At 42.8% G+C, this 25,067-nt stretch overlaps 1 protein-coding gene and 1 long non-coding RNA gene across 2 annotated transcripts in view; both read right to left on the bottom strand.

Annotated features, from left to right (window-relative positions):
- Positions 1-9,313, bottom strand: part of LOC308301476 (uncharacterized protein) — a 20,040-nt gene extending 10,727 nt beyond the window's left edge. The window contains exon 1 of the mRNA XM_080745473.1: positions 9,196-9,313. Within this exon, the coding sequence (XP_080601599.1) occupies positions 9,196-9,310 (115 nt within the window). The 5' untranslated portion in view covers positions 9,311-9,313. The remainder of the gene's footprint in view (positions 1-9,195) is intronic.
- On the bottom strand, positions 9,313-25,067 carry LOC308301477. The gene is made up of 3 exons (XR_013962887.1): positions 24,931-25,067; positions 10,789-11,091; positions 9,313-9,453 (listed from the first exon to the last, which is right to left on the bottom strand). It is a non-coding gene; the product is annotated as an uncharacterized lncRNA (long non-coding RNA).

Genomic DNA, 25,067 nt, shown 5'->3' with positions numbered 1-25,067 from the left:
GGAGATCCCTGCTCTGCGTATCTGGTTGCTATGGTAAACAGTTGGTTGCTAGGGTAAACAGTTGGTTGCTAGGGTAAAACCATGGTTGCTAAGGTGGTTGCTAACGTACACTAACAGACCAGCAACAACAGACTGTTGCCACAGCAACGTACACAAAGGTTTGTGTACACATGTGGTGTGATGTCATACTGATGCGGAGATATGAGCAGGGCAAAGGTGTGACGTGTGACGTGTGACCGTCGGACGGACGGACGGACGGCCGGTGGAGGTTTTCATAGTAAACTGCTCCCTGACGGTCGCAACCAGTAAGACTCCCTAAGAAGCATTTCTTCGACTCAGACCCTATCGCCAGGGTTGGCTTATAGCAGCTGTCGGTAGGACCATATATGGATTCTGTTAGTGTGGATCTCCTAACAGGGCATCATCTGGGATACAATCCCTTTTATGCCCATATATGGAGATCCCTAACAGAATCCCTTTCATGCCCATATATGGAGATCCCTAACAGAATCCCTTTTATGCCCATATATGGAGATCCCTAACAGCATCCCTTTTATGCCCATATATGGAGATCACTAACAGCTAACAGAATCCCTTTTATGCCCATATATGGAGATCCCTAACAGAATCCCTTTTATGCCCATATATGGAGATCCCTAACAGAATCCCTTTTATGCCCATATATGGAGATCCCTAACAGAATCCCTTTTATGCCCATATATGGAGATCCCTAACAGAATCCCTTTTATGCCCATATATGGAGATCCCTAACAGAATCCCTTGTATGCCCATATATGGAGATCCCTAACAGAATCCCTTTTATGCCCATATATGGAGATCCCTAACAGAATCCCTTTTATGCCCATATATTATGGAGAAATCCCTGCTCTGAGTATCTGACATCAGTGTGATGTCACCTGTTCATGCCCATATATGGAGATCCCTGCTCTGCGTATCTGGTTGCTATGGTAAACAGTTGGTCGCTAGGGTAAAAAAACATGGTTACTATGGTAAACAGTTGGTTGCTAGGGTAAACAGTTGGTTGCTAGGGTAAAACCATGGTTGCTATGGTGGTTGCTAACGTACACTAACAGACCAGCAACATTAGACTGTTGCCACAGCAACGTACACAAAGGTTTGTGTACACATGTGGTGTGATGTCATACTGATGCGGAGATATGAGCAGGGCAGAGCAGTATAATCAGAGAGTGGTGTCACCGCGGGGTCAGAAACAGCGCTGGTCACGTGGTTCATTGTCACTTTACACCTCATAGACTTCAATGCATTTTGTAAACTTCCGATTGGCCGTTTGTCACTATACGCCAATAGATGTGTGCGTAGAAGACCTGGCCCCATGAAGTGAACAGGAGTGACGCAACTCTCCATTCTAGGGCTCTGGAGCAGGGCAAAGGTGTGACGTGTGACGTGTGACCGACGGACGGACGGACGGACGGCCGATGGAGGTTTTCATAGTAAACTGCTCCCTGACGGTCGCAATAAGCGACCGTTGGTCACTTATCTCCACAAATAGGCCAAAAGTTTGTTTTACCAATTATCAAGACATACGGGCAGTTGACAGTTTGCCATGGTTACTCATTGAAGTTGAATCTCCATATATGGAGATAACCTACGCATCACACTAAGTCTGACCTCACCAGCCCATATTTGGGCATGAGCAACATATGTCTCCATATATGGAGATATGATGACATCACACAGTCCTCAGCCGATGATGTGGCGTGATGTCATACAATACACAAACGAGCCCTACAGTATAAAGGGGCAATTCTTGCCAGGAAAGAAGCATTTCTTTGACTCAGACCTTATCGCCAGCGTTGGCTTATAGCAGCTGTCGGTAGGACCATACATGGATTCTGTTAGTGTGGATCTCCTAACAGGGCATCATCTGGGATACAATCCCTTTTATGCCCATATATGGAGATCCCTAACAGAATCCCTTTCATGCCCATATATGGAGATCCCTAACAGAATCCCTTTCATGCCCATACATGGAGATCCCTAACAGCATCCCTTTTATGCCCATATATGGAGATCACTAACAGCTAACAGAATCCCTTTTATGCCCATATATGGAGATCCCTAACAGAATCCCTTTTATGCCCATATATGGAGATCCCTAACAGAATCCCTTTTATGCCCATATATGGAGATCCCTAACAGAATCCCTTGTATGCCCATATATGGAGATCCCTAACAGAATCCCTTTTATGCCCATATATGGAGATCCCTAACAGAATCCCTTTTATGCCCATATATTATGGAGAAATCCCTGCTCTGAGTATCTGACATCAGTGTGATGTCACCTGTTCATGCCCATATATGGAGATCCCTGCTCTGCGTATCTGGTTGCTATGGTAAACAAACATGGTTACTATGGTAAACAGTTGGTTGCTAGGGTAAACAGTTGGTTGCTAGGGTAAAACCATTGATTGATTGATTGATTGAAGACTTTATTAGAAGTTTGCATAGGAAAAGGTACAGTTTCATGACGGTACAGTTCACTGGTACAAGGTCTACTAAAAGGAGATCCATGAAAAGACTAAGCTTATTTCCACTGGAAACCATTTAAGTATCTCATATAACATTGAATGACAGACAGATAGAACACAGTACTATGCAGTAGATATGTAAAGAAAAACAAAACAAAGACAGTAATTCTTAAACAAACAGTATATACAAAGAAGGGGCAGGGGAGGGTAGGGTTGGGGCTAGGTTCATTATTACCAGTTGCGAACGGCTGCTGCCTGTAAGTGGCTTTTCAGGGCAATTTTAAAGGATGCAAGTGATCCACACTCCTTTATGGCCTTCGGTAAGGCTTTCCACATTTTGGTGGTATAGCAGAAAAAAGAGTTTGACCCTTTGTTGGTTTTGACTCTGGGTTGAAAGTGATCTGTGGCGCTGCCTCTGGTGTTGTAATTATGGACATCCTTAATGTTTATAAAGTATTTTGACAGGTACTTGGGTATCATAGTGGTGTAGTGTATCTTGTACACCAGGCCCATTGCAAGCTGCTGTACTCTGTCATCTACTCTGAGCCACCCCACTCTTAATTGGTGAGTAGCGGTGAGGTGAGTCTGATAGGGAAGGCTAAGCAGGACCCTAATTAGTTTATTTTGGGCTGTTTGGAGTTTAGTTTTCAGGGCTTGTGGGGCGTCACGATACCATACGTGGACTCCGTAGTCAAAGAGGGGCTGGATTATTGCACCAGCTATGGTCTTCAGTGTGTTAAAATTGACCATCGGGGCTATCCTCTGTAGGAAACGAGTTCGTTGGTTGATTTTATTTATTACTTTAGAAGTCATCTTTTCACTGGAAAGATTAGCTTCCAGGATACATCCTAAGTAAGAGATTTCGTTTTTTCGTGTTATGACCTTGTCACCCACTTTGATTGTGAAGTTATCGACCTTTTTGAGGTTATGATTTGTTCCAAAGAGGATGGACTCCGTTTTTCCCAGGTGAATTGATAATTTGTTGTCGTTAAGCCATGTGCAGATCTTACTTAGTTCAGAGTTAAGTGTCTTCTCAACCTGCAAGTGGTCCTTGCCCGAGACTAGGAGAGCCGAGTCATCCGCGAACAGGAACAGGTTGCAGTCACAAGCAGATGCCATGTCGTTCACGTATATTAGGAACAACAGAGGCCCCAGTATGCTACCTTGAGGAACACCACAGCTTACTGGGAGGGGGGGGGACATGGTACCGTTAATCTCCACCACCTGTTCCCTCCCCACCAGGTAAGATTGCATCCAACTCACTGCTGCGCTGTCAAGACCGATGGCTTTTAGTTTCTCAATCAGAATAGAATGATTTACGGTATCAAATGCCTTCTGGAGGTCCATCATGACCATGCCGCTATATTTGCCGTCATCCGCTTCGCGTTTGATTTGGTCAGTCAAATAGAGAAGGCATGTGTCGGTGGAATGAGATTTTCTGAATCCAGATTGGAACTCGTAAATCAGATTATTCTCATCGAGATATCTTGCAATCTGTTCGTAGACTATTTTCTCCATGACTTTGGATATGGAGCTGAGAATGGAAACGGGACGGTAGTTTCCAGGGTCTAGTTTGCTACCTTTTTTATGCAGGGGGGTTACTTTTGCTAGTTTGAAGTCCTGTGGGACATGACCCTGTTCGATGGAAAGGTTAATTATGTGGGTAATGATTGGAGCAATGGTGGCGGCTGAATCTCTGAGAAATCTAGCTGGAATTTTATCAAGGCCAGTGGCCTTGTGCTGAGGTAGGGCGCTCAGTTTTTTAAACACTTCATCAGTTGTCACTGTGGCAAGTTTAAAACTGTCTTTTATGACACCCAGTTTATTGTAGTATTTCTTAACAAAATTTATACCATACCGCCCAGATGGGGCGACCAGTCTTTCAACCAGTGAATGGGCCATGGTGGTAAAGGTTTTGTTAAGATGGGTAGCTACTTCACATTTGTCAGAAATGAGAGCGGCGTCCGTTTTGATGTTTATGCTGTGGCATATGTTTTTAGATTTTAAGCCTAATTGGTTGTTAAGCAACTTCCATAGGTCTCGTGGTTTATTTTTGTATTCGTCGATACAAAAATGGTTGCTATGGTGGTTGCTAACGTACACTAACAGACCAGCAACATTAGACTGTTGCCACAGCAACGTACACAAAGGTTTGTGTACACATGTGGTGTGATGTCATACTGATGCGGAGATATGAGCAGGGCAGAGCAGTATAATCAGAGAGTGGTGTCACCGCGGGGTCAGAAACAGCGCTGGTCACGTGGTTCATTGTCACTTTACACCTCATAGACTTCAATGCATTTTGTAAACTTCCGATTGGCCGTTTGTCACTATACGCCAATAGATGTGTGCGTAGAAGACCTGGCCCCATGAAGTGAACGGGAGTGACGCAACTCTCCATTCTAGGGCTCTGGAGCAGGGCAAAGGTGTGACGTGTGACCGACGGACGGACGGACGGACGGCCGATGGAGGTTTTCATAGTAAACTGCTCCCTGACGGTCGCAATAAGCGACCGTTGGTCGCTTATCTCCAACAATAGGCCAAAAGTTTGTTTTACCAATTATCAAGACATACGGGCAGTTGACAGTTTGCCATGGTTACTCATTGAAGTTGAATCTCCATATATGGAGATAACCTACGCATCACACTAAGTCTGACCTCACCAGCCCATATTTGGGCATGAGCAACTTATGTCTCCATATATGGAGATATGATGACATCACACAGTCCTCAGCCGATGATGTGGCGTGATGTCATACAATACACAAACGAGCCCTACAGTATAAAGGGGCAATTCTTGCCAGGAAAGAAGCATTTCTTCGACTCAGACCTTATCGCCAGGGTTGGCTTATAGCAGCTGTCGGTAGGACCATACATGGATTCTGTTAGTGTGGATCTCCTAACAGGGCATCATCTGGGATACAATCCCTTTTATGCCCATATATGGAGATCCCTAACAGAATCCCTTTCATGCCCATATATGGAGATCCCTAACAGAATCCCTTTTATGCCCATATATGGAGATCCCTAACAGCATCCCTTTTATGCCCATATATGGAGATCACTAACAGCTAACAGAATCCCTTTTATGCCCATATATGGAGATCCCTAACAGAATCCCTTTTATGCCCATATATGGAGATCCCTAACAGAATCCCTTTTATGCCCATATATGGAGATCCCTAACAGAATCCCTTGTATGCCCATATATGGAGATCCCTAACAGAATCCCCTTTATGCCCATGTATGGAGATCCCTAACAGAATCCCTTTTATGCCCATATATTATGGAGAAATCCCTGCTCTGAGTATCTGACATCAGTGTGATGTCACCTGTTTATGCCCATATATGGAGATCCCTGCTCTGCGTATCTGGTTGCTATGGTAAACAGTTGGTTGCTAGGGTAAAAAAACATGGTTGCTATGGTAAACAGTTGGTTGCTAGGGTAAACAGTTGGTTGCTAGGGTAAAACCATGGTTGCTAAGGTGGTTGCTAACGTACACTAACAGACCAGCAACAACAGACTGTTGCCACAGCAACGTACACAAAGATTTGTGTACACATGTGGTGTGATGTCATACTGATGCGGAGATATGAGCAGGGCAAAGGTGTGACGTGTGACGTGTGACCGACGGACAGACGGACGGCCGGTGGAGGTTTTCATAGTAAACTGCTCCCTGACGGTCGCAACCAGTAAGACTCCCTAAGAAGCATTTCTTCGACTCAGACCCTATCGCCAGGGTTGGCTTATAGCAGCTGTCGGTAGGACCATATATGGATTCTGTTAGTGTGGATCTCCTAACAGGGCATCATCTGGGATACAATCCCTTTTATGCCCATATATGGAGATCCCTAACAGAATCCCTTTCATGCCCATATATGGAGATCCCTAACAGAATCCCTTTTATGCCCATATATGGAGATCCCTAACAGCATCCCTTTTATGCCCATATATGGAGATCACTAACAGCTAACAGAATCCCTTTTATGCCCATATATGGAGATCCCTAACAGAATCCCTTTTATGCCCATATATGGAGATCCCTAACAGAATCCCTTTTATGCCCATATATGGAGATCCCTAACAGAATCCCTTTTATGCCCATATATGGAGATCCCTAACAGAATCCCTTTTATGCCCATAAATGGAGATCCCTAACAGAATCCCTTGTATGCCCATATATGGAGATCCCTAACAGAATCCCTTTTATGCCCATATATGGAGATCCCTAACAGAATCCCTTTTATGCCCATGTATTATGGAGAAATCCCTGCTCTGAGTATCTGACATCAGTGTGATGTCACCTGTTCATGCCCATATATGGAGATCCCTGCTCTGCGTATCTGGTTGCTATGGTAAACAGTTGGTCGCTAGGGTAAAAAAACATGGTTACTATGGTAAACAGTTGGTTGCTAGGGTAAACAGTTGGTTGCTAGGGTAAAACCATGGTTGCTAAGGTGGTTGCTAACGTACACTAACAGACCAGCAACAACAGACTGTTGCCACAGCAACGTACACAAAGGTTTGTGTACACATGTGGTGTGATGTCATACTGATGCGGAGATATGAGCAGGGCAGAGCAGTATAATCAGAGAGTGGTGTCACCGCGGGGTCAGAAACAGCGCTGGTCACGTGGTTCATTGTCACTTTACACCTCATAGACTTCAATGCATTTTGTAAACTTCCGATTGGCCGTTTGTCACTATACGCCAATAGATGTGTGCCTAGAAGACCTGGCCCCATGAAGTGAACGGGAGTGACGCAACTCTCCATTCTAGGGCTCTGGAGCAGGGCAAAGGTGTGACGTGTGACGTGTGACCGACGGACGGACGGCCGATGGAGGTTTTCATAGTAAACTGCTCCCTGACGGTTGCAATAAGCGACCGTTGGTCGCTTATCTCCACAAATAGGCCAAAAGTTTGTTTTACCAATTATCAAGACATACGGGCAGTTGACAGTTTGCCATGGTTACTCATTGAAGTTGAATCTCCATATATGGAGATAACCTACGCATCACACTAAGTCTGACCTCACCAGCCCATATTTGGGCATGAGCAACTTATGTCTCATATGGAGATATGATGACATCACACAGTCCTCAGCCGATGATGTGGCGTGATGTCATACAATACACAAACGAGCCATACAGTATAAAGGGGCAATTCTTGCCAGGAAAGAAGCATTTCTTCGACTCAGACCTTATCGCCAGGGTTGGCTTATAGCAGCTGTCGGTAGGACCATATATGGATTCTGTTAGTGTGGATCTACTAACAGGGCATCATCTGGGATACAATCCCTTTTATGCCCATATATGGAGATCCCTAACAGAATCCCTTTCATGCCCATATATGGAGATCCCTAACAGAATCCCTTTTATGCCCATATATGGAGATCCCTAACAGCATCCCTTTTATGCCCATATATGGAGATCACTAACAGCTAACAGAATCCCTTTTATGCCCATATATGGAGATCCCTAACAGAATCCCTTTTATGCCCATATATGGAGATCCCTAACAGAATCCATTTTATGCCCATATATGGAGATCCCTAACAGAATCCCTTTTATGCCCATATATGGAGATCCCTAACAGAATCCCTTGTATGCCCATATATGGAGATCCCTAACAGAATCCCTTTTATGCCCATATATGGAGATCCCTAACAGAATCCCTTTATGCCCATATATTATGGAGAAATCCCTGCTCTGAGTATCTGACATCAGTGTGATGTCACCTGTTTATGCCCATATATGGAGATCCCTGCTCTGCGTATCTGGTTGCTATGGTAAACAGTTGGTTGCTAGGGTAAAAAAACATGGTTGCTATGGTAAACAGTTGGTTGCTAGGGTAAACAGTTGGTTGCTAGGGTAAAACCATGGTTGCTAAGGTGGTTGCTAACGTACACTAACAGACCAGCAACAACAGACTGTTGCCACAGCAACGTACACAAAGGTTTGTGTACACATGTGGTGTGATGTCATACTGATGCAGAGATATGATCAGGGCAAAGGTGTGACGTGTGACGTGTGACGTGTGACCGACGGACGGACGGACGGCCGGTGGAGGTTTTCATAGTAAACTGCTCCCTGACGGTCGCAAACTAAACTGCGACCTTACGGTCGCAACTACATACCTTCATGATAAAGACTGTGACAGTGATTCAATGTGTTCACATGATGTAGTAAACTACATACCTTCATGATAAAGACTGTGACAGTGATTCAATGTGTTCACATGATGTAGTAAACTACATACCTTCATGATAAAGACTGTGACAGTGATTCAATGTGTTCACATGATGTAGTAAACTACATACCTTCATGATAAAGACTGTAACAGTGATTCAATGTATTCACATGATGTAGTAAACTACATACCTTCATGATAAAGACTGTGACAGTGATTCAATGTGTTCACATGATGTAGTAAACTACATACCTTCATGATAAAGACTGTAACAGTGATTCAATGTATTCACATGATGTAGTAAACTACATACCTTCATGATAAAGACTGTGACAGTGATTCAATGTGTTCACATGATGTAGTAAACTACATACCTTCATGATAAAGACTGTGACAGTGAGTCAATGTATTCACATGATGTAGTAAACTACATACCTTCATGATAAAGACTGTAACAGTGATTCAATGTGTTCACATGATGTAGTAAACTACATACCTTCATGAAGCCGGTTGGGTACAGGATCACTTTCCTCACTGCTGAACTCGTTCTTTACTCCACAGGTTAAAGTTTTAACATCCTTGGTGACATTCAGCCGTGGTCCAGACTCCATCAAATCCCCTCCATCTTTCCTCCAGAGATAGGTGATTGTCCCTGACTCTGTGATGTCCCCATCCAAGGTACAGTGCATTTCACAGCTGGTGGAGTCAGAACCACAAGGTTCCTTGGTGAGCACCTCTGGCTTTGGGACTTTCTCTGTTGAGCAAACACAATGAATATAACTTAGTGCTGATGTTGTCTCCAGACTGCAGTTAAAACAAAACACATGTTGGCTGTGTGATCTTCCTCATAAGGGTAAGGGTTCTGGTGCAGATAGATTTATATTCATTTTCTATAGAAGCAGTGGGTGGTTAGTGGCATCATTAAAGGTTGGATGTTTTTACTTTCATGAAAATCATCACACGGTCCAGACTGGACACAGCTGTTCTAGAGGGATTCACATTTAGAACAGCTTTGCATTTTATCAACACACCCACCAGCGTCAAACAATGTGATTCACTGCTGACATGTATGTGTGCTGTTATGGTTAAAGCCATAGTCACACTGCAATGAGTTACAATATGCATTCTTTTCATATGCAGCTGTTCCAAGACCAGTTTAACCTGACAGGTTCTGGTCTTTTACAGCTTATAGAACAAAGCAGAGCACTGATTCTCTTCAGCATCAGTAACAGACTGCATTAACTTAAACTTCAATTCAAATGAACATTTCTGTGGACAGAAAACATAGTGTATTGTGATAGAGCCATGATGACTAGGGGTGTAACGATAATATAGTAACTGCATCGGAATATCATTTTTATTAAAAGAATCGAAGTATATCAAAATGAAAACAACTAAAATCGAACCGTATCGTTTGACTTTGTATCAAATCAAATCGGCAGTGCACAGAATCAATTGTATCAATACTACCTACTTGTGCATTGTATTTAGCATTTTTAAGAAGAAAAAAATAAAAGGAGGGGTTTAATTCCTTTCCCTTTCCATATAGCTACACTGGTCTATCGATAAATGTGTGTAATCTCTGTGTTCATGTCAAGGTGCAGTTTGTCCATTATGTGTTCAAATACAAAGTCCATGTATTTGACAGACAATCACTGTGTTTACTTATTTATATCCATAATAATACATGTTTCCCTTAAAAACCTGCACTATCCACACCTTTCACACAAATGTAATTTATTTGCTAAAGTTTGCTAAGTTACTAAATCGATTTTAAATCATTGAATCGTATCGCCATGAATGAACCAATATCGTCCATGTATTGTATCGTCAAGGGAAGGCTCTCTCCATTCCGACATGTCGCCACTCCGAAATTGACTTCTTATTGTCGGAGTGGCGACACTCCCATAGGGGTTAGGTTTAGGATTAGGGTTAGAGATAGGGTTAGTGTCGGAATGGAGACATGTCGGAAAGGAGAGATGCACCCTCGTCAACCATGTATTGTGATATCTATCAAATCGCTATTAAAATGTATCGTCACACCCCTAATGATGACACATGACCTTCACAGGACACAGTTCATACTCACTCATCTGTTTAACCATGTAAGTCTTGTACAGCTTTGTTGTCTCTTGACCGTAGATCTCCACAGAGTATGTTCCATAATCTTCTAAGGTCATATCGTTGATGACCAAATGTCCATTTTCTTTATCCAGTTTTGTGCGGTTATGAAATGACCCGGAGTAAATAAACTCATCAGTATGCGAAGCATGCCATACTGCTGTATTATTGGGTCCATTTTTCCACAGGATTCTAATGAAGGGTCCTTTAACAGTGCTAATATTTGGACGCAGGGCTTCATGTGGTGGAATGTACATATCCTCTGGTTTAGCTGTGAAGAGAAGATTATTTCAGTCAATTTCAATATTTAAAGCAGTCAGTAACAGTCTTCTGACCAGGACTTATTATTTAGCAGTGCGGAAAAACCTTTGTAGATTTTAATTTTTTTCACTTTCAGGAAAAGAACCAATCTACAAGCTCACTGCGACGCATAAGACTATGGTTGTACTGGTCAGCTCCCAGTACAACAGTAACACACTGTGGCTGTACCGGTCAGCTCCCAGTACAATAGACTGTGGTTGTACCGTCAGCTCACAGTACAACAGTAATAGACTGTGGTTCTACAGTTCCCAGTACAATAGTATTAGACCATTAACAAGCGAGAGGGGAGATCATAGTAAGGGGATTTCTAAAGGTGTGTAATAATAATATGTACTAAAAGGTTGAAATTTAACTCCCGGGGGAAACCTCATAAAATAACTGCTTTGTGTTTGTGTCCCATTAATTTACTGTAGAGGAAAAAAAGAAAAAAAGAAAAAAAGAAATATGGAGAGTTATTGCACTTTGCAATCTCAAAATCGGCCTGAGAGACCGGTTAGTCACCCGTGTGTTAAATAGCATGTGAAGGGTCAAACTAGGGGTTTTTCATGATGCTGAATCCATTGCAAGTATTTGTTTTGAATGAAAAACATTCCTTGGGCTAAAAACGGACCCACAAAACGATGGTTTAGTGATGAATCATCACTTTTCACTGTTTTGTAAGGGCCATTTGTAGCCCACGGAATGTTTTTCGTGCAAAACAAATGCTTGCAATGGATTCAGCATCATGAAAAACCCCTAGTTTGACCCCTCACATGTTACTTAAAGCATATTTATTTTTGTATTTTTTTCCTGTATAGTGAAGTTAATGGGACATAAACACAAATAATTTTCTTAATGAGGTTTCTTCCGGGAGTTGAATTTCAACCTTTTAGTGCATATTATTACACACCTTTAGAAACACATTGGTGAAGAAATATCTTGGTAAATATCTTGGTAACGATTTACTTCACAGATTTTCTTATGTTCCCTTTGCTAATTCTCACACCACACTGCATGGTGCACCCAACTGATAATTACACCATTTTATGTTAGCGCTGGGCTTCTTTCCTCTTTATCACAGATACAATTGCAATCTGTTCCTGAGTTATTGAAATAATAGCCTAACTATCTACTTATGTAGAGATATCGCTTGCCAAAAAAGAAGTGAATCGGCTAAAGTGGGCGCAACTCAAGCGAACCGTTTGCGCGCCCTGCCACACAGTGGCCTACAAATGAATAAGTTAATAGTATATGATTTTGGCTTCACGTCCCCTTAAACCTTAATATGCAAACATACAACCTTTGTTTTGTTTTGTTAATATTATGTTATGATGGGGCAAGGAAGCTCTGATATTTTCAATGTGTGTAACCATCATACAACGAATATAGACTGATCTAATGCACACAGCGCAGCATGAAGCAGCAGCAGCGGCGGTGAGCTCCGCTGTCATGTCACAGAACACAATTTCAAAATTATGATTATGGTTTTAATGGTTGTAGCTTTACTACTTTAGCCAAATAATTATGTGAATAATAAGATTAAATGATAAAATAGCCTAAGAGACATTTTCCCAACCGGCCACGGTGGCCGGTGGACTTTATAATTACCGGCCAATTAAACATTTAACCGGTCAATGGCCGGTAAATACCGGCTAACGGAATCTCTGAACCAGCCCCTCTTCTATTATCCAACCACCTAGTCTGGGATCACTTCACTTTTCGAGGTTTGATCCGGTCGGGAGAGGAAACCACTTTACGTCATGTTGTAGTACTCAAAGGACTACAGTTTTGCCGGAACTATCAAACCGGATTCAGTTTTAACCTAAAATAATTCCCCTGCGCTCAAGGACATACTTTTAGGGCCTACCTAATAAACTCCTTGATGCGGCGTAAGCCTAGTTTTGCTTTTGAAAAATGTGTTTGGGATATGCATCTTTTATTCCAACTCGTAGCGACTGGCAAGACTACAGGCTACTCGAGCATTTTAATAGGGATTGGGGAAACAAACGGAGGGAACCAAAACAAAGCGACGCCGCTTCTTCTAGTGGTTTACGCGTTTGGCGGAAACCTAACGGCCTGTTGTTAACGATCACCAGGCTTTCCCCCAGAAAGCCTGGTAGGCGAGGTTAGGCATTCCCTCAGAAAGCCTGGTGGGCGAGGTTACCAGCCAGCCACCCACTCACTTCCTTCACTGAAATAACTGCCTCCAATCTTTCCCATATACTACCTCTACCTGCATCCTTGACCCAATCCCCTCCTTCTTAGTTATTGCCTTCCTCCCCGTACTCTCTCCACTTAAGATCACTGTCATAAACTCCTCCCTGCCTGCCGGCCATGTTCCCCCTGCTCTCTTGCTGCCATCACTCCAATTTTGAAAAAACTTGACCCAGGCTCCCCCACCAACTACCGGCCCATTTCCAGGCTCCCCTTCCTCTCCAAAATCCTCGAACGCACTGTTGCATCCCAGCTCAAATCTCACATGGACTCCAATAACCTTTTTGAATCATTTCAATCCGGCTTCCGCACATCACACAGCACCGAAAGCGCTCTCCTAAAAGTCAACAACGACAATCTCGTCTCCAGTCCTCCCTTGGTTTAACCGGCACTGCCCTTTCCTAGATAACATCTTACCTTTCTGATCAACAACAATTCCTCTCCATCAATAACTGCACCTCCTCCACTACCCCAGTTACCCTCTGTCCCCTTCTCTTCATCATCTACATCCTGCCATTTGGTCAGATCCTTCGACACCATGGACTCCAGTTCTCCACTGCTACACTGATGATACACAGCTAATACCTCTGCACCAAGACCATCACAACACCCTCCACAGCACCCTCCACCCCCACTGCCTGCCTTATAGATGTAAAGAATTGGATGCAACACAAACTTAAATGGTAAATCATCATAATTAGTCCAAACTCCCTCACCTGATCTACCCAGAAGTGAATATTGACGGCTCCATTGTTACACCCTCCACCCGTGACCGTAACTTGGGCATCATTCTCGACTCCATACTTTCATTCCTCCCCCATGTCAACCAGGTCACCAAAACTGCCTTATTTCACCTCTAAAACATTGCCCGTCTCTGCCCCTCTCTGCAGCTGAAACACTCATTCATGCCTTCATTACATCCTGCCTCGACTACTGCAACAGTATCCTCCACGGCACCACCTCCGAAGTCCTCACTAAACTTCAATCTGTCCAGAACTCAACTGCCTGCCCACTCACCAGTACCCGTTGCAGAGACCATATCACACCAGTCCTCTCTGACCTCCACTGGCTCCTGGTCAAACAAAGAATCCATTACTAAACACCTAGAAGGCACTAAAAAATCTTGCTCCACCCTACCTCTCCGACCTTCTCAATTGTCATGTCCCTTCCCGCTCCCTCAGATCTGGTGACGCAAATCTTTTTGTTGTCCCCAAGACCACATACCGTACCTGGGAAGACAGAGCCTTTGCTTTTGCTGCCCCAACCCTCTGGAGTACACTCCCAAAACCCTCAGAGACGCCCCCACCATCCAAACCCTCAAAACCCACCTCTTCCATATTGCTTTCCCCAGCTAACTTTTTCCACTGTCCTTTTTACCTTTAATGGTTTTATCTTTGAGTCTTAATGTTTTTTTTCTCTCTAATAAAGTTGTTTATTTTTAGTTTTCTCATGCCCCCCATCTTTGGGTACTTAGAAAAGTGCTATATAAATTCGAGATATTTTTTTATCTCGAGATATTATTATTGCAACCGTCAGGTCGCAGTTACTTATTGCGACCGTTAGGTCGCAGTTACTTATTGCGACCGTTAGGTCGCAGTTACTTACAGTTACTTACAGTATACTATCCAAACCTCCACAGGCTGTCAGTCCGTCCCTCCGTCTGTCAGTCACGTCACATGTCACACTTTTCCCCTACTCATATCTCCGCCACAGTTGCATGCCAGAATTTCCACACACACTCCTTGCCTGCCAAACCACAACCTCCAGGGACCCCCGGAGCTCCAGGGACCCCCTGGCGCCAAAAAGTGCAAAAATTACCAAATGACCACCCCAACGGGGCTGCTCACGGGGAATTCCCGGGGACCACAGACTCCTGGTGCTCCAGAACGGATGCAAAAGTGGTCATGCCCCCGCCACTGCAGTGCACATAAAATGCCGTAACTCGGGCTAGGAGTGACCGCGATAGCCGGGGCCGGTACCCACGCGTCCGCCTCGGCGGTGCCGAGACAGCCGTGCGTAGAGCAATTAGAGCATAGACCCCCGCCACTGCAGCCCGCTAAAAAGGCTGTAACTCCAATGGCACTTTAAGGCCTCTTTGTGTATACATGCGACCTTACAGTCGCTTCATTATCTCCCGATTAGGGAGTCTTACTGGTACTATCCAAACCTCCAGTGGGTGACTAGTAATCATTGCTACTGTATAGTGTTTGTTCTGAACAGTGTTAAATAGCTCTATGTTGTGACAGTAATCATTGCTATAGAGTGTTTGTTCAGTAACAGTGTTAAATAGCTCTATATTGTGACAGTAATCATTGCTATAGAGTGAGTGTTCAGTAACAGTGTTAAATAGCTCTATATTGTGACAGTAATCATTGCTATAGAGTGTTTGTTCAGTAACAGTGTTAAATAGCTCTATATTGTGACAGTAATCATTGCTATAGAGTGAGTGTTCAGTAACAGTGTTAAATAGCTCTATATTGTGACAGTAATCATTGCTATAGACTAGAGTGTGTGTTCAGTAACAGTGTTAAATAGCTCTATATTGTGACAGTAATCATTGCTATAGACTAGAGTGTGTGTTCAGTAACAGTGTTAAATAGCTCTATATTGTGACAGTAATCATTGCTATAGAGTGTTTGTTCAGTAACAGTGTTAAATAGCTCTATATTGTGACAGTAATCATTGCTATAGAGTGTTTGTTCAGTAACAGTGTTAAATAGCTCTATATTGTGACAGTAATCATTGCTATAGAGTGTTTGTTCAGTAACAGTGTTAAATAGCTCTATATTGTGACAGTAATCATTGCTATAGAGTGTTTGTTCAGTAACAGTGTTAAATAGCTCTATATTGTGACAGTAATCATTGCTATAGAGTGTTTGTTCAGTAACAGTGTTAAATAGCTCTATATGGGATGGGGGATGAAGGGTAAATGACAGCTTTCTGTTTCCCCAGCCATGTTTTGAACACTAAATCTTACCAACATGGAGATTGATCTCACTGCTGCTGGGCAGGAGTGGAATGTCCGGGTTTATTGCAGAACACCTGTAGGTCCCCTCGTCTGAGAGCCTCACCCTGAGCAGCTTCAGTGAGATGTTACCATGAGACAACTCTTCTTCAAACAGGAATGTCCTCTGTTTGTACAACGGGTTGGTATAGTTGGGCTTGTAACGTCCTTGTTGGCGAAGGTGCACATATTCTGGATCCAGGTCAGGTCTGGTCCACTCCACCGTCTTCTCCTCCATGTCGACAGAAGGTTCAATGTGACATGGAAGGATGGCATCTTCTCCCTCTTGGACCCACACAGGCTGAGACCCGATGACTTGATGTTGTCCTTTAACCCATTATGGACTGGAACCCCTTTTTGCGCTCTTACCCCTCAGGTAGGGAACACATGTTTGTCTTGTACAATACATGTACAGTACATGTACAGTATGTAGCAACATGTTTGCTTTTGTCATTTTTGAATAATATTTGAAGTTTTTCAGAAAACTTAGGCTTTAGAAGGCATTCTTAGAATCTGCCTCGGGACTTAATGGGTTAAAATAAAACAAAAATGTATTAGATAATGCAGTTGTATGCTGTTCACATGTACACACATGACACATGTTAGTGTGTGTAGGATTGCATAAATGCATACAGGCACTGGTTAAATGGAGCTCAAAAGTGCGACCGTTTTGGTCGCAAAAATGCGCCTGAAATTTAGTCTGTGCGACCTAAAAAAATATTTGGGAGCAGCCATGGACTGGCAACTTCTGGCAATTCTCGCTATTTGTACGTGTCATTATTTCGACTAAGGATTAGAGTTAGGGTAAGGTTTTAGGGTTAGGTTTAGGCAGAGTTTTACTGAGGTTAGGGTTTGTGTTAGGTTTAGGCATAGTGGGTAACATTCAACAGCGTCGAACAAAGGAATTCAGACTTAATAACTTCTGTGGTGCGACCGTCTGTCATTCAATGTTATATAATATATAGTTATATAAGATACATGAAGGTTTCCTGTGTAAAAAAAAACGAGCTTACTAGGATCTGCTTTTAGTTGATCTTGTAGGCTACCAGTGAAACGGTACCTTTTCCTATGCAAACTACTAATAAAGTCGTCAATCAATCAATCAATCAATCAATTAATCAATCAAACCCAAACGACACGCAGAGTGATCCAAAAGCAGCGCTCTTTTCATTCTCCCATACTGTAGTCTGAGTGGCTGAGCTGCTAGCTGCTGAGGCTAACAGCGTTAGCTTCTAGTTTGTTGTAGGAGCGAAATGATCCATGCAGAGTCTGGCTCTGCCGAGACTGTGTGTGTGTGTGTGTGTGTGTGTGTGTGTGTGTGTGTGCGTGTGCGTGCGTGCGTGCATGCATGCGTGCGTGCGTGTGAAAGGGGCGGAGCTCAAGCGTGCGTACGTGACTGTGCTGGTATGTTTCGGGAAGAGTTTCTTTTGAAGCTGTTGTAAATATTCAGAATCAATCAATCAATGTGTATTTTAGCCTATTGAGAAATGTATATTATGAATCAATCAATGTTACTTGAGAAATGTAGTCCTATATGATAACAGAAAAATATTGATGCACAATGAGTAGGCTATACGCAATATGGCCAATATCGATAGAAATAGGCTACACCTGCTCAAACACATTATATTACAATTATTTTATCATTTGGAAATCAAATGATCCAAATAAGCTCTTAAGGTGAACAAAAACCACAGCTGAAGATGTGACTCTGTGTAGGGTCCTTGTCTGGAGTCTCAGAGAGATGAATGGATGAGGGACAGACTGTAGGAAGACTGGGCACTAAGGAGGAGTAGGCACCTTGATGTGAAACTGGATATTTTTTCCAAAATGTAAAAGTTTCCTATACAATCCTATGCAATAATTTTGGACATAAATAATAAGTTAGAGGATAAATGTACAGTATTTTCTGGACTATAAGGCGCACCTGACTATAAGGCGCACTGTCAATGAATGGTCTATTTTCAAAATGTTTTCATATATAAGGCGCACCTGACTATAAGGCGCACATAATAGACGCTACCGTTGCGTTATGCATCCAACAGATGGAGCTGTGCTAAAGGGAATGTCAATGTCAATGAATGATCCATATATAAGGCGCACTGGACTATAAGGCGCACTGTAGTTTTTTGAGAAAATTAAAGGCTTTTAAGTGCGCCTTATAGTCCGGAAAATACGGTAGGTCTGATAATGACATACCGTGCATGTTCATTTTCAGTACAGTTTTGCTTCCCCCTAGTGGTCAGCTTTGCTCAGTTCAGGACAGGACACGTGTTGCCAATATTTTGTTATTCTATAAAATAATCCATTGTCTTTAACAATTATCTTATGTCTGCATCATCTAAAGTCTGAGCATCTTTGGACTGACATCTCATATAATATATCAACTTGCAATATAGATTTCTTTCCCACTTGAACAGTCTTTATATGGAGTCTGGTGCTGTCATGTAATTTATAGCTACTCTACACAGTTTAACTATAATGTTGAATCCACTGTGATGAAGTTATGAAATAAAAAGTGTTTATATTGTACAGTGTTTAAGCTCTAATGTTTGTTAAACCCAGTGTTGGGAAAGTTACTTTAAAAAAGTAACTTATTACTTTACTAGTTACTGCTCTGAAAAGGTAACTTGTTACGTTACTAGTTACTAAATTATAAAGGTAACTCGTTACTAGTTACCTTACTTTACTTTAAAAATATATATATCAAAACGAAGCATTCTGGAAAAAGTCAGTTACACTTTTTTTCTTTTTTTTAAGGGGGCTTCAATAATGACCTTATAAAGAAAAAAATACAACTCCCTGACATTGTAGCAATTATGCATATAGAAATGCAGTGGAACAATAAAGCTAAAGATATGTTTAGAAATGTTGACAGGCATATAGACCTATTCATTGTAGCCTTTTTGCTGTGCAACACTTATGGCTCGAACACACTGTACGATTCTGCGTGGTCGGCGAGGCATCAGATCATTAGAGTATTTCACACTGCACGAGTGGCTTTCTTGAAATCGGCTCGTTGTGGTTTTCGCCGACAAGATTGATCACTGACAGATCACTGACAAGGGGTCACACACTGCCAGATATTTCACCAGGCAGGAGGCTTTCCGATGATGTAGCCAATATATTACATTTGTTTATTCTAATTGCGGGCGTAAATGATTTTCCTCTATCGCTGTGTGTGCGTGCCTGCGTGTCACACACACACACACACACACACACACACACACACACACACACACACAGCGCACTCCGCACCTGTTCGATGTTTTCATAATAACACCTGCCATGCTGCTGCTGCGGTTTTATCAACATATTGTGAGATGCGTTATTGGTTTTATAATGCTGCTATGAAACAGCATCTATATTATCATGATGAAAGTCATGAAACAGCAATATAGTGATCTATACGCTGGACGGTCCGCTGCGTAATAATGCGCTCTCCATGCAGTCTCCAGCTCTCCTCATGTTAAACTCTTAATCTTCAACCCGCCGGTAGGCTATTTAAATACATGGCTGCAGTACGGGCGGCCAAACTAATTAAAACATCGGCAATAAACATACGGCCGGGCTTATATATTTATTTATGCAGGGGAGAACGTATATCTGTCTGTCTACTGTCTCTCCCCCCACCTCTCTCCCTTTCTTTCTCTCAACGCGCGTCGCTCCGTGCGTCTCCATTTGACACACACAGAGAGAGAGAGAGAGAGAGAGAGAGAGAGAGAGCGCACCCGGGTGCGCACTGCGCTGTGACAGTGACAATCAAAGCTCCTATTAGCCTATTAGGTCTATCTAGAAACGCTCGGGAAGCTGTCGGCGAGCGTTGGAATCGCGCACGGACCTGCTCGCAGTCTTTCATATACAGCGAGCAAAACGATCTGCGAGCAACGTCCGATCTCGAATCAGAACGCCGTTTTTGTCGGCTTGGTTCACTCTGGGTGACATGCTGTGGCGATTTTGGTGGAGTAGATTTCAGGGCCATTTATCTCCACAAAGTTAAAATAATGTTTCCAAGTTCCAAAGCTGCTGTTGTCTCGAGATCTCGCCAGCATTTGGAGACAGGAGAACTCTCCGCTCCGTGCCTCCGTCTCTGACAATGTGTGTGCGTAGGCTTTGAGTTTGTGTGTATTTTTTAAGACCCGCCCAAGGCCGTCTCTGATTGGCTTAGCCTGAATCTTTAAGCTAGGTCAACCAATCATTGCTCCTCTACAGTGCATCACGTTAGTGTGCTAAGTCAAGCATGTGTTTGACTTGACTAGTGAGAGTTACCACACACACAGAGGCAAGTTTATGACCCAGGCAGCAGACAGGCACACTCCGCTCTGCGGCCGCTCTGCCTCTGCGTGCGGAGAGAAAAAGTAACTAGCCACTTTACACGACAGTAACTAGAACGGCGTTATTGAATGGGGAAAGGTAACGCGTTACGTTAAAAGTTACCGAGAAAAGTAGTTTCGTTACGTAACGTAACGTAACGTAACGTAACGGCGTTCTTCCCAACACTGGTTAAACCTCACACTAGTGATAAACAGTGTTTAAGCTCTACTGATAAACCTCACACTAGTGATAAACAGTGTTTAAGCTCTACTGATAAACCTCACACTAGTGATAAACAGTGTTTAAGCTCTACTGATAAACCTCACACTAGTGATAAACAGTGAAAGAGCTGCACTCTGTCGAGGTGCCAACTTGTTACTTGTGCACCAGTAGGCCATGTAACTCAGGGATGTGACGGTGAGTGGTTCCTGGGCTGAGTTATAGGAAAACGGAATTCCCTCAAAATATGGCATACATGGTAGACTCCAAGAGATGTTTCACTTTAAAACATAGTTCTGGGGTCATTTTCACATCTATTAACCTTAGTAATTATATTGGCCATATTGTGTATAGCCTACCCAAAAATTGTGCATCGATATTTTTTTAAACTACACATTGATTGATTCTGAATATTTACAACAGCTTCAACAGAAACTCTTCCGAAAAATAGTGTGGTGTGGTGTGTCTAAAGCTGGCCGCACACTAACCGATAATCGGGGCATTTAATTACCCTCCCGACAATCTGGCTGCATCCGACTGAATCGGGCCAGACTATCGGGCATAAATGTCGTCTAGTGTGAAGTCTCACAGATCCAATCTGAGCCCCGCCGAGTGGCTTGGAGGACGATCGGGGCTCTTTTCAAAAATGTTTGATATTTTTCTGGATCGCTATAGTCTGGAACAGCAGCGGGGACCTTGTACAACTGCTGCGCGGACGCAAGACCATAGTATCTAGTAGTCTCTCTCTCTCTCTCTCTCTCTCTCTCTCTCTCTCTCTCTCTCTCTCTCTCACACTCACACACACACAAGAGGAGGCGCTGATATATACTTGTATGGAATATCAGCCGGGGGACCGAGAGAAAGACAGCCACTAATCGTTCTCTCTCTTTTTCTTTCTCCATCTCTCCATCTCTCTCTTTCACTCACTCTCTCTCTCTCTCTCTCACACACACACACACACACACACACACACACACACACACACACATGCGCGCGCGGGCGCATGCAGACACACTTCATACTGTCCGTCCGTCCATTAGGTTGTATCATGATTGGGATGGGATGAGAATTAAAACTCAATGGTAGCAGGTTTGTTTTATATCAGCTGGGAACAGCACACGAGGGAACACCACATGGATGGACATGAAACATGTCAAAGTGAACTCATATCATCAAAATGGGACACCAATTCCATATTGAAGCGTTTTTTTTCCCTCCATTGCGCGAGGCAAGGCAATGGTGTGTTGAATGGATAACGTTAATGTGTTTGTGTGATTGTAGTGATACGCGGAAGCGGGGATTGAACCCGGGACTCCCACTCGCCAGTCCAACGCACAACCAGTCGTGCTAATAGGGCTGAGCCCGATTAGCAGGGCTGTTGTCGCTGGTTCATGGCTGGTACTAACTGTGGGGGCTACAATCACCCCCCTGATCTTTGGAGCGCGCCCTCGCGCTTCACACTTCACGCCGCGGACCACCGCACGCGACGTGGACCTGTCCCTCACGCGAGGATATCACGCTCCTCATCCTGCCGACAACGCCAGATTGTAGTGATACGCGGAAGCGGGGATTGAACCCGGGACTCCCACTCGCCAGTCCAACGCACAACCAGTCGTGCTAATAGGGCTGAGCCCGATTAGCAGGGCTGTTGTCGCTGGTTCATGGCTGGTACTAACTGTGGGGGCTACATGTGCATGGGCATTTGTGCATGTTTGAAGCAGTAAGGGGATCAAACAGGCTCACCGACATTCTATTGCAACTGTTCGTTATAACCTCGTAAGAGTGAAAAGGTCCTCTTAGGAGCGTTATTATTTATGGCTAGAGTCGCATAGTACTGTGTTCTATCTGTCTGTCATTCAATGTTATATGAGTTAAATATCTATCATAGTACTGTGTTCTATCTGTCTGTCATTCAATGTTATATGAGTTAAATATCTATCATAGTACTGTGTTCTATCTGTCTGTCATTCAATGTTATATGAGTTAAATATCTATCATAGCACTGTGTTCTGTCTATCTGTCATTCAATGTTATATGAGTTAAATATCTATCATAGTACTGTGTTCTGTCTGTCTGTCATTCAATGTTATATGAGTTAAATATCTATCATAGTACTGTGTTCTGTCTGTCTGTCATTCAATGTTATATGAGTTAAATATCTATCATAATACTGTGTTCTGTCTGTCTGTCATTCAATGTTATATGAGTTAAATATCTATCATAGTACTGTGTTCTATCTGTCTGTCATTCAATGTTATATGAGTTAAATATCTATCATAGTACTGTGTTCTGTCTGTCTGTCATTCAATGTTATATGAGTTAAATATCTTTCCTGAGCGTATCCTTTTAGTTGACCTTGTACCAGTGAACTGTACTGTCATGAAACTGTACCTTTTCCTATGCAAACTGACAATCAATCAATCAATCAATCAATTAATCAAGTAGAGTGTGTACGATAGCGAAAGTAGAGGAGTCCGATTTCAATACCCAGGTGGAGGTGGGTTATTGATAATGATCATTATAGTTAGTTATGTATCCACAAGTTTCCGCGGGAGTTTACTGGAGACTATCAGGACCAAACTTCCGGGTTTAACAGCAGACATACAAGCTCACGTCGCGTCGCAGATGCAACCCGTTGTGAGCTTGTAAATCGGCGGCGGAACCTCGGTGCAGACGTTTGCGCAATGCACTATGGGGCGTAGGAAACTTGTGGATAGACATTCAAAATCAATTGGAAATAGCCCATTTAATTCTGATGTGGTGTCATTGGTATTTAGTATAATGAACTGTGCATTATTGTTTGTTTGTGGTGCATTACAGAATAATCTAAATTAAACTTGTCCTCAATATTTAATTAATTTACTATGGCTGCTTTGAAGCATGTTGGCACACATTTGAAATGAAGTATTACTATGTGTATTCTACTTAGATACAGTAATATGCGTTATTATTTTTGGAACATCTCCCCTCCATTAGCATAATACATGCAGTGTTCAACATTTCTGGTGTGAAATTGCTATAACATAAGTTAACCCTAACCCCCAAAAGCAGTTTGGGGGTTGCCACACCCTATACCAGGGGTAGGCAACCTTAGGCATGGTGCCAACATTGACACAGGGGAGGGTGATCACTGGCACACTGTGAGGGAGGATTTTTATTTTAAATCAAATATAAACTCAGCACAAAAAGAAAGGAAACTTGACTTCGGTCAATTATATCTCCCCTTTAATATCCCCTTTATATCATTTTTTATTGTTGATTTGTCACCTTTACTACAAGGTACAGCTTGTAAGGCTGGTATTCGTGGAATGAGCACAGCCAAATGTGTGGGTAGCGCCCCTCCAAATATGGTCAAAATGGCCTGGCTGGCCTGCAATATTGTTCTTTTGGTGTTCATCTTTGTTGCTTGGTTCATTGAATGATTGCACTCTCCCACAGTAATAAGGAAAAGAAAATAACAACACATATTGACCATTTTTTACACTTTGTTAATGTTAAGCTCAGTGTCATGGAAGCCCAAAACAAGAGCGAATGCCAGCAGAACAGTATTACAGGCCAAATATGTCAGAATGTTTGATGTGTCATTAAAATGTATGTTGACATGGCACACTGACTATCTAGATAGCCAGAAAGCCAGAAAGGTCATGCACATCCAAGGCCATGTAGGCTGGGTGCTGGACTAAAACATTATGCAATAAATAAATAAGATCAGAGTCAGCACATCAAACATGCTGCTCCTACAGTTCAAGTTTACTCTGTAAACACTGACTATGTAGAAAATAAAAACATGGTACTTCATTTGCAGAGTTCAAAGCAAACCAGCAGACATCCTTCCCATAGAATCAACGTTATTCTGCAGGGTCTTTATCATCATCAGTGTCAGTGTCTAGCACAGCTTTCAGCCACATTCATAATATGCAAATCTGCTCAACATCATAATAGCATGTTAATAACAGTTTACTGCACACATCCCGGATATGGACTATAGTTCATTAAGATCAAGAGAATAATAAAATAAATGCACACCAAAGTTTTTTCAATAACACAACTTGACGTTACCTGACACAGAGATGTTGAAACAGCTTGTCCAGAATACCAGCACAATGTTGATCTTTGTCCACATCATGATTTAAAAGCTACGACACGAAGCAGAGAAACCTTAATTATAGCTGCAGTCCTGAACCGCTGTTATCTTC

Source organism: Nannobrachium achirus, assembly GCF_963921795.1.
Source record: "Nannobrachium achirus genome assembly, chromosome: 17".
Taxonomy (NCBI): domain Eukaryota; kingdom Metazoa; phylum Chordata; class Actinopteri; order Myctophiformes; family Myctophidae; genus Nannobrachium; species Nannobrachium achirus.
The sequence above is the reverse complement of the archived record's forward strand: the minus strand, read 5'-3'. Positions and strand labels throughout refer to the sequence as shown.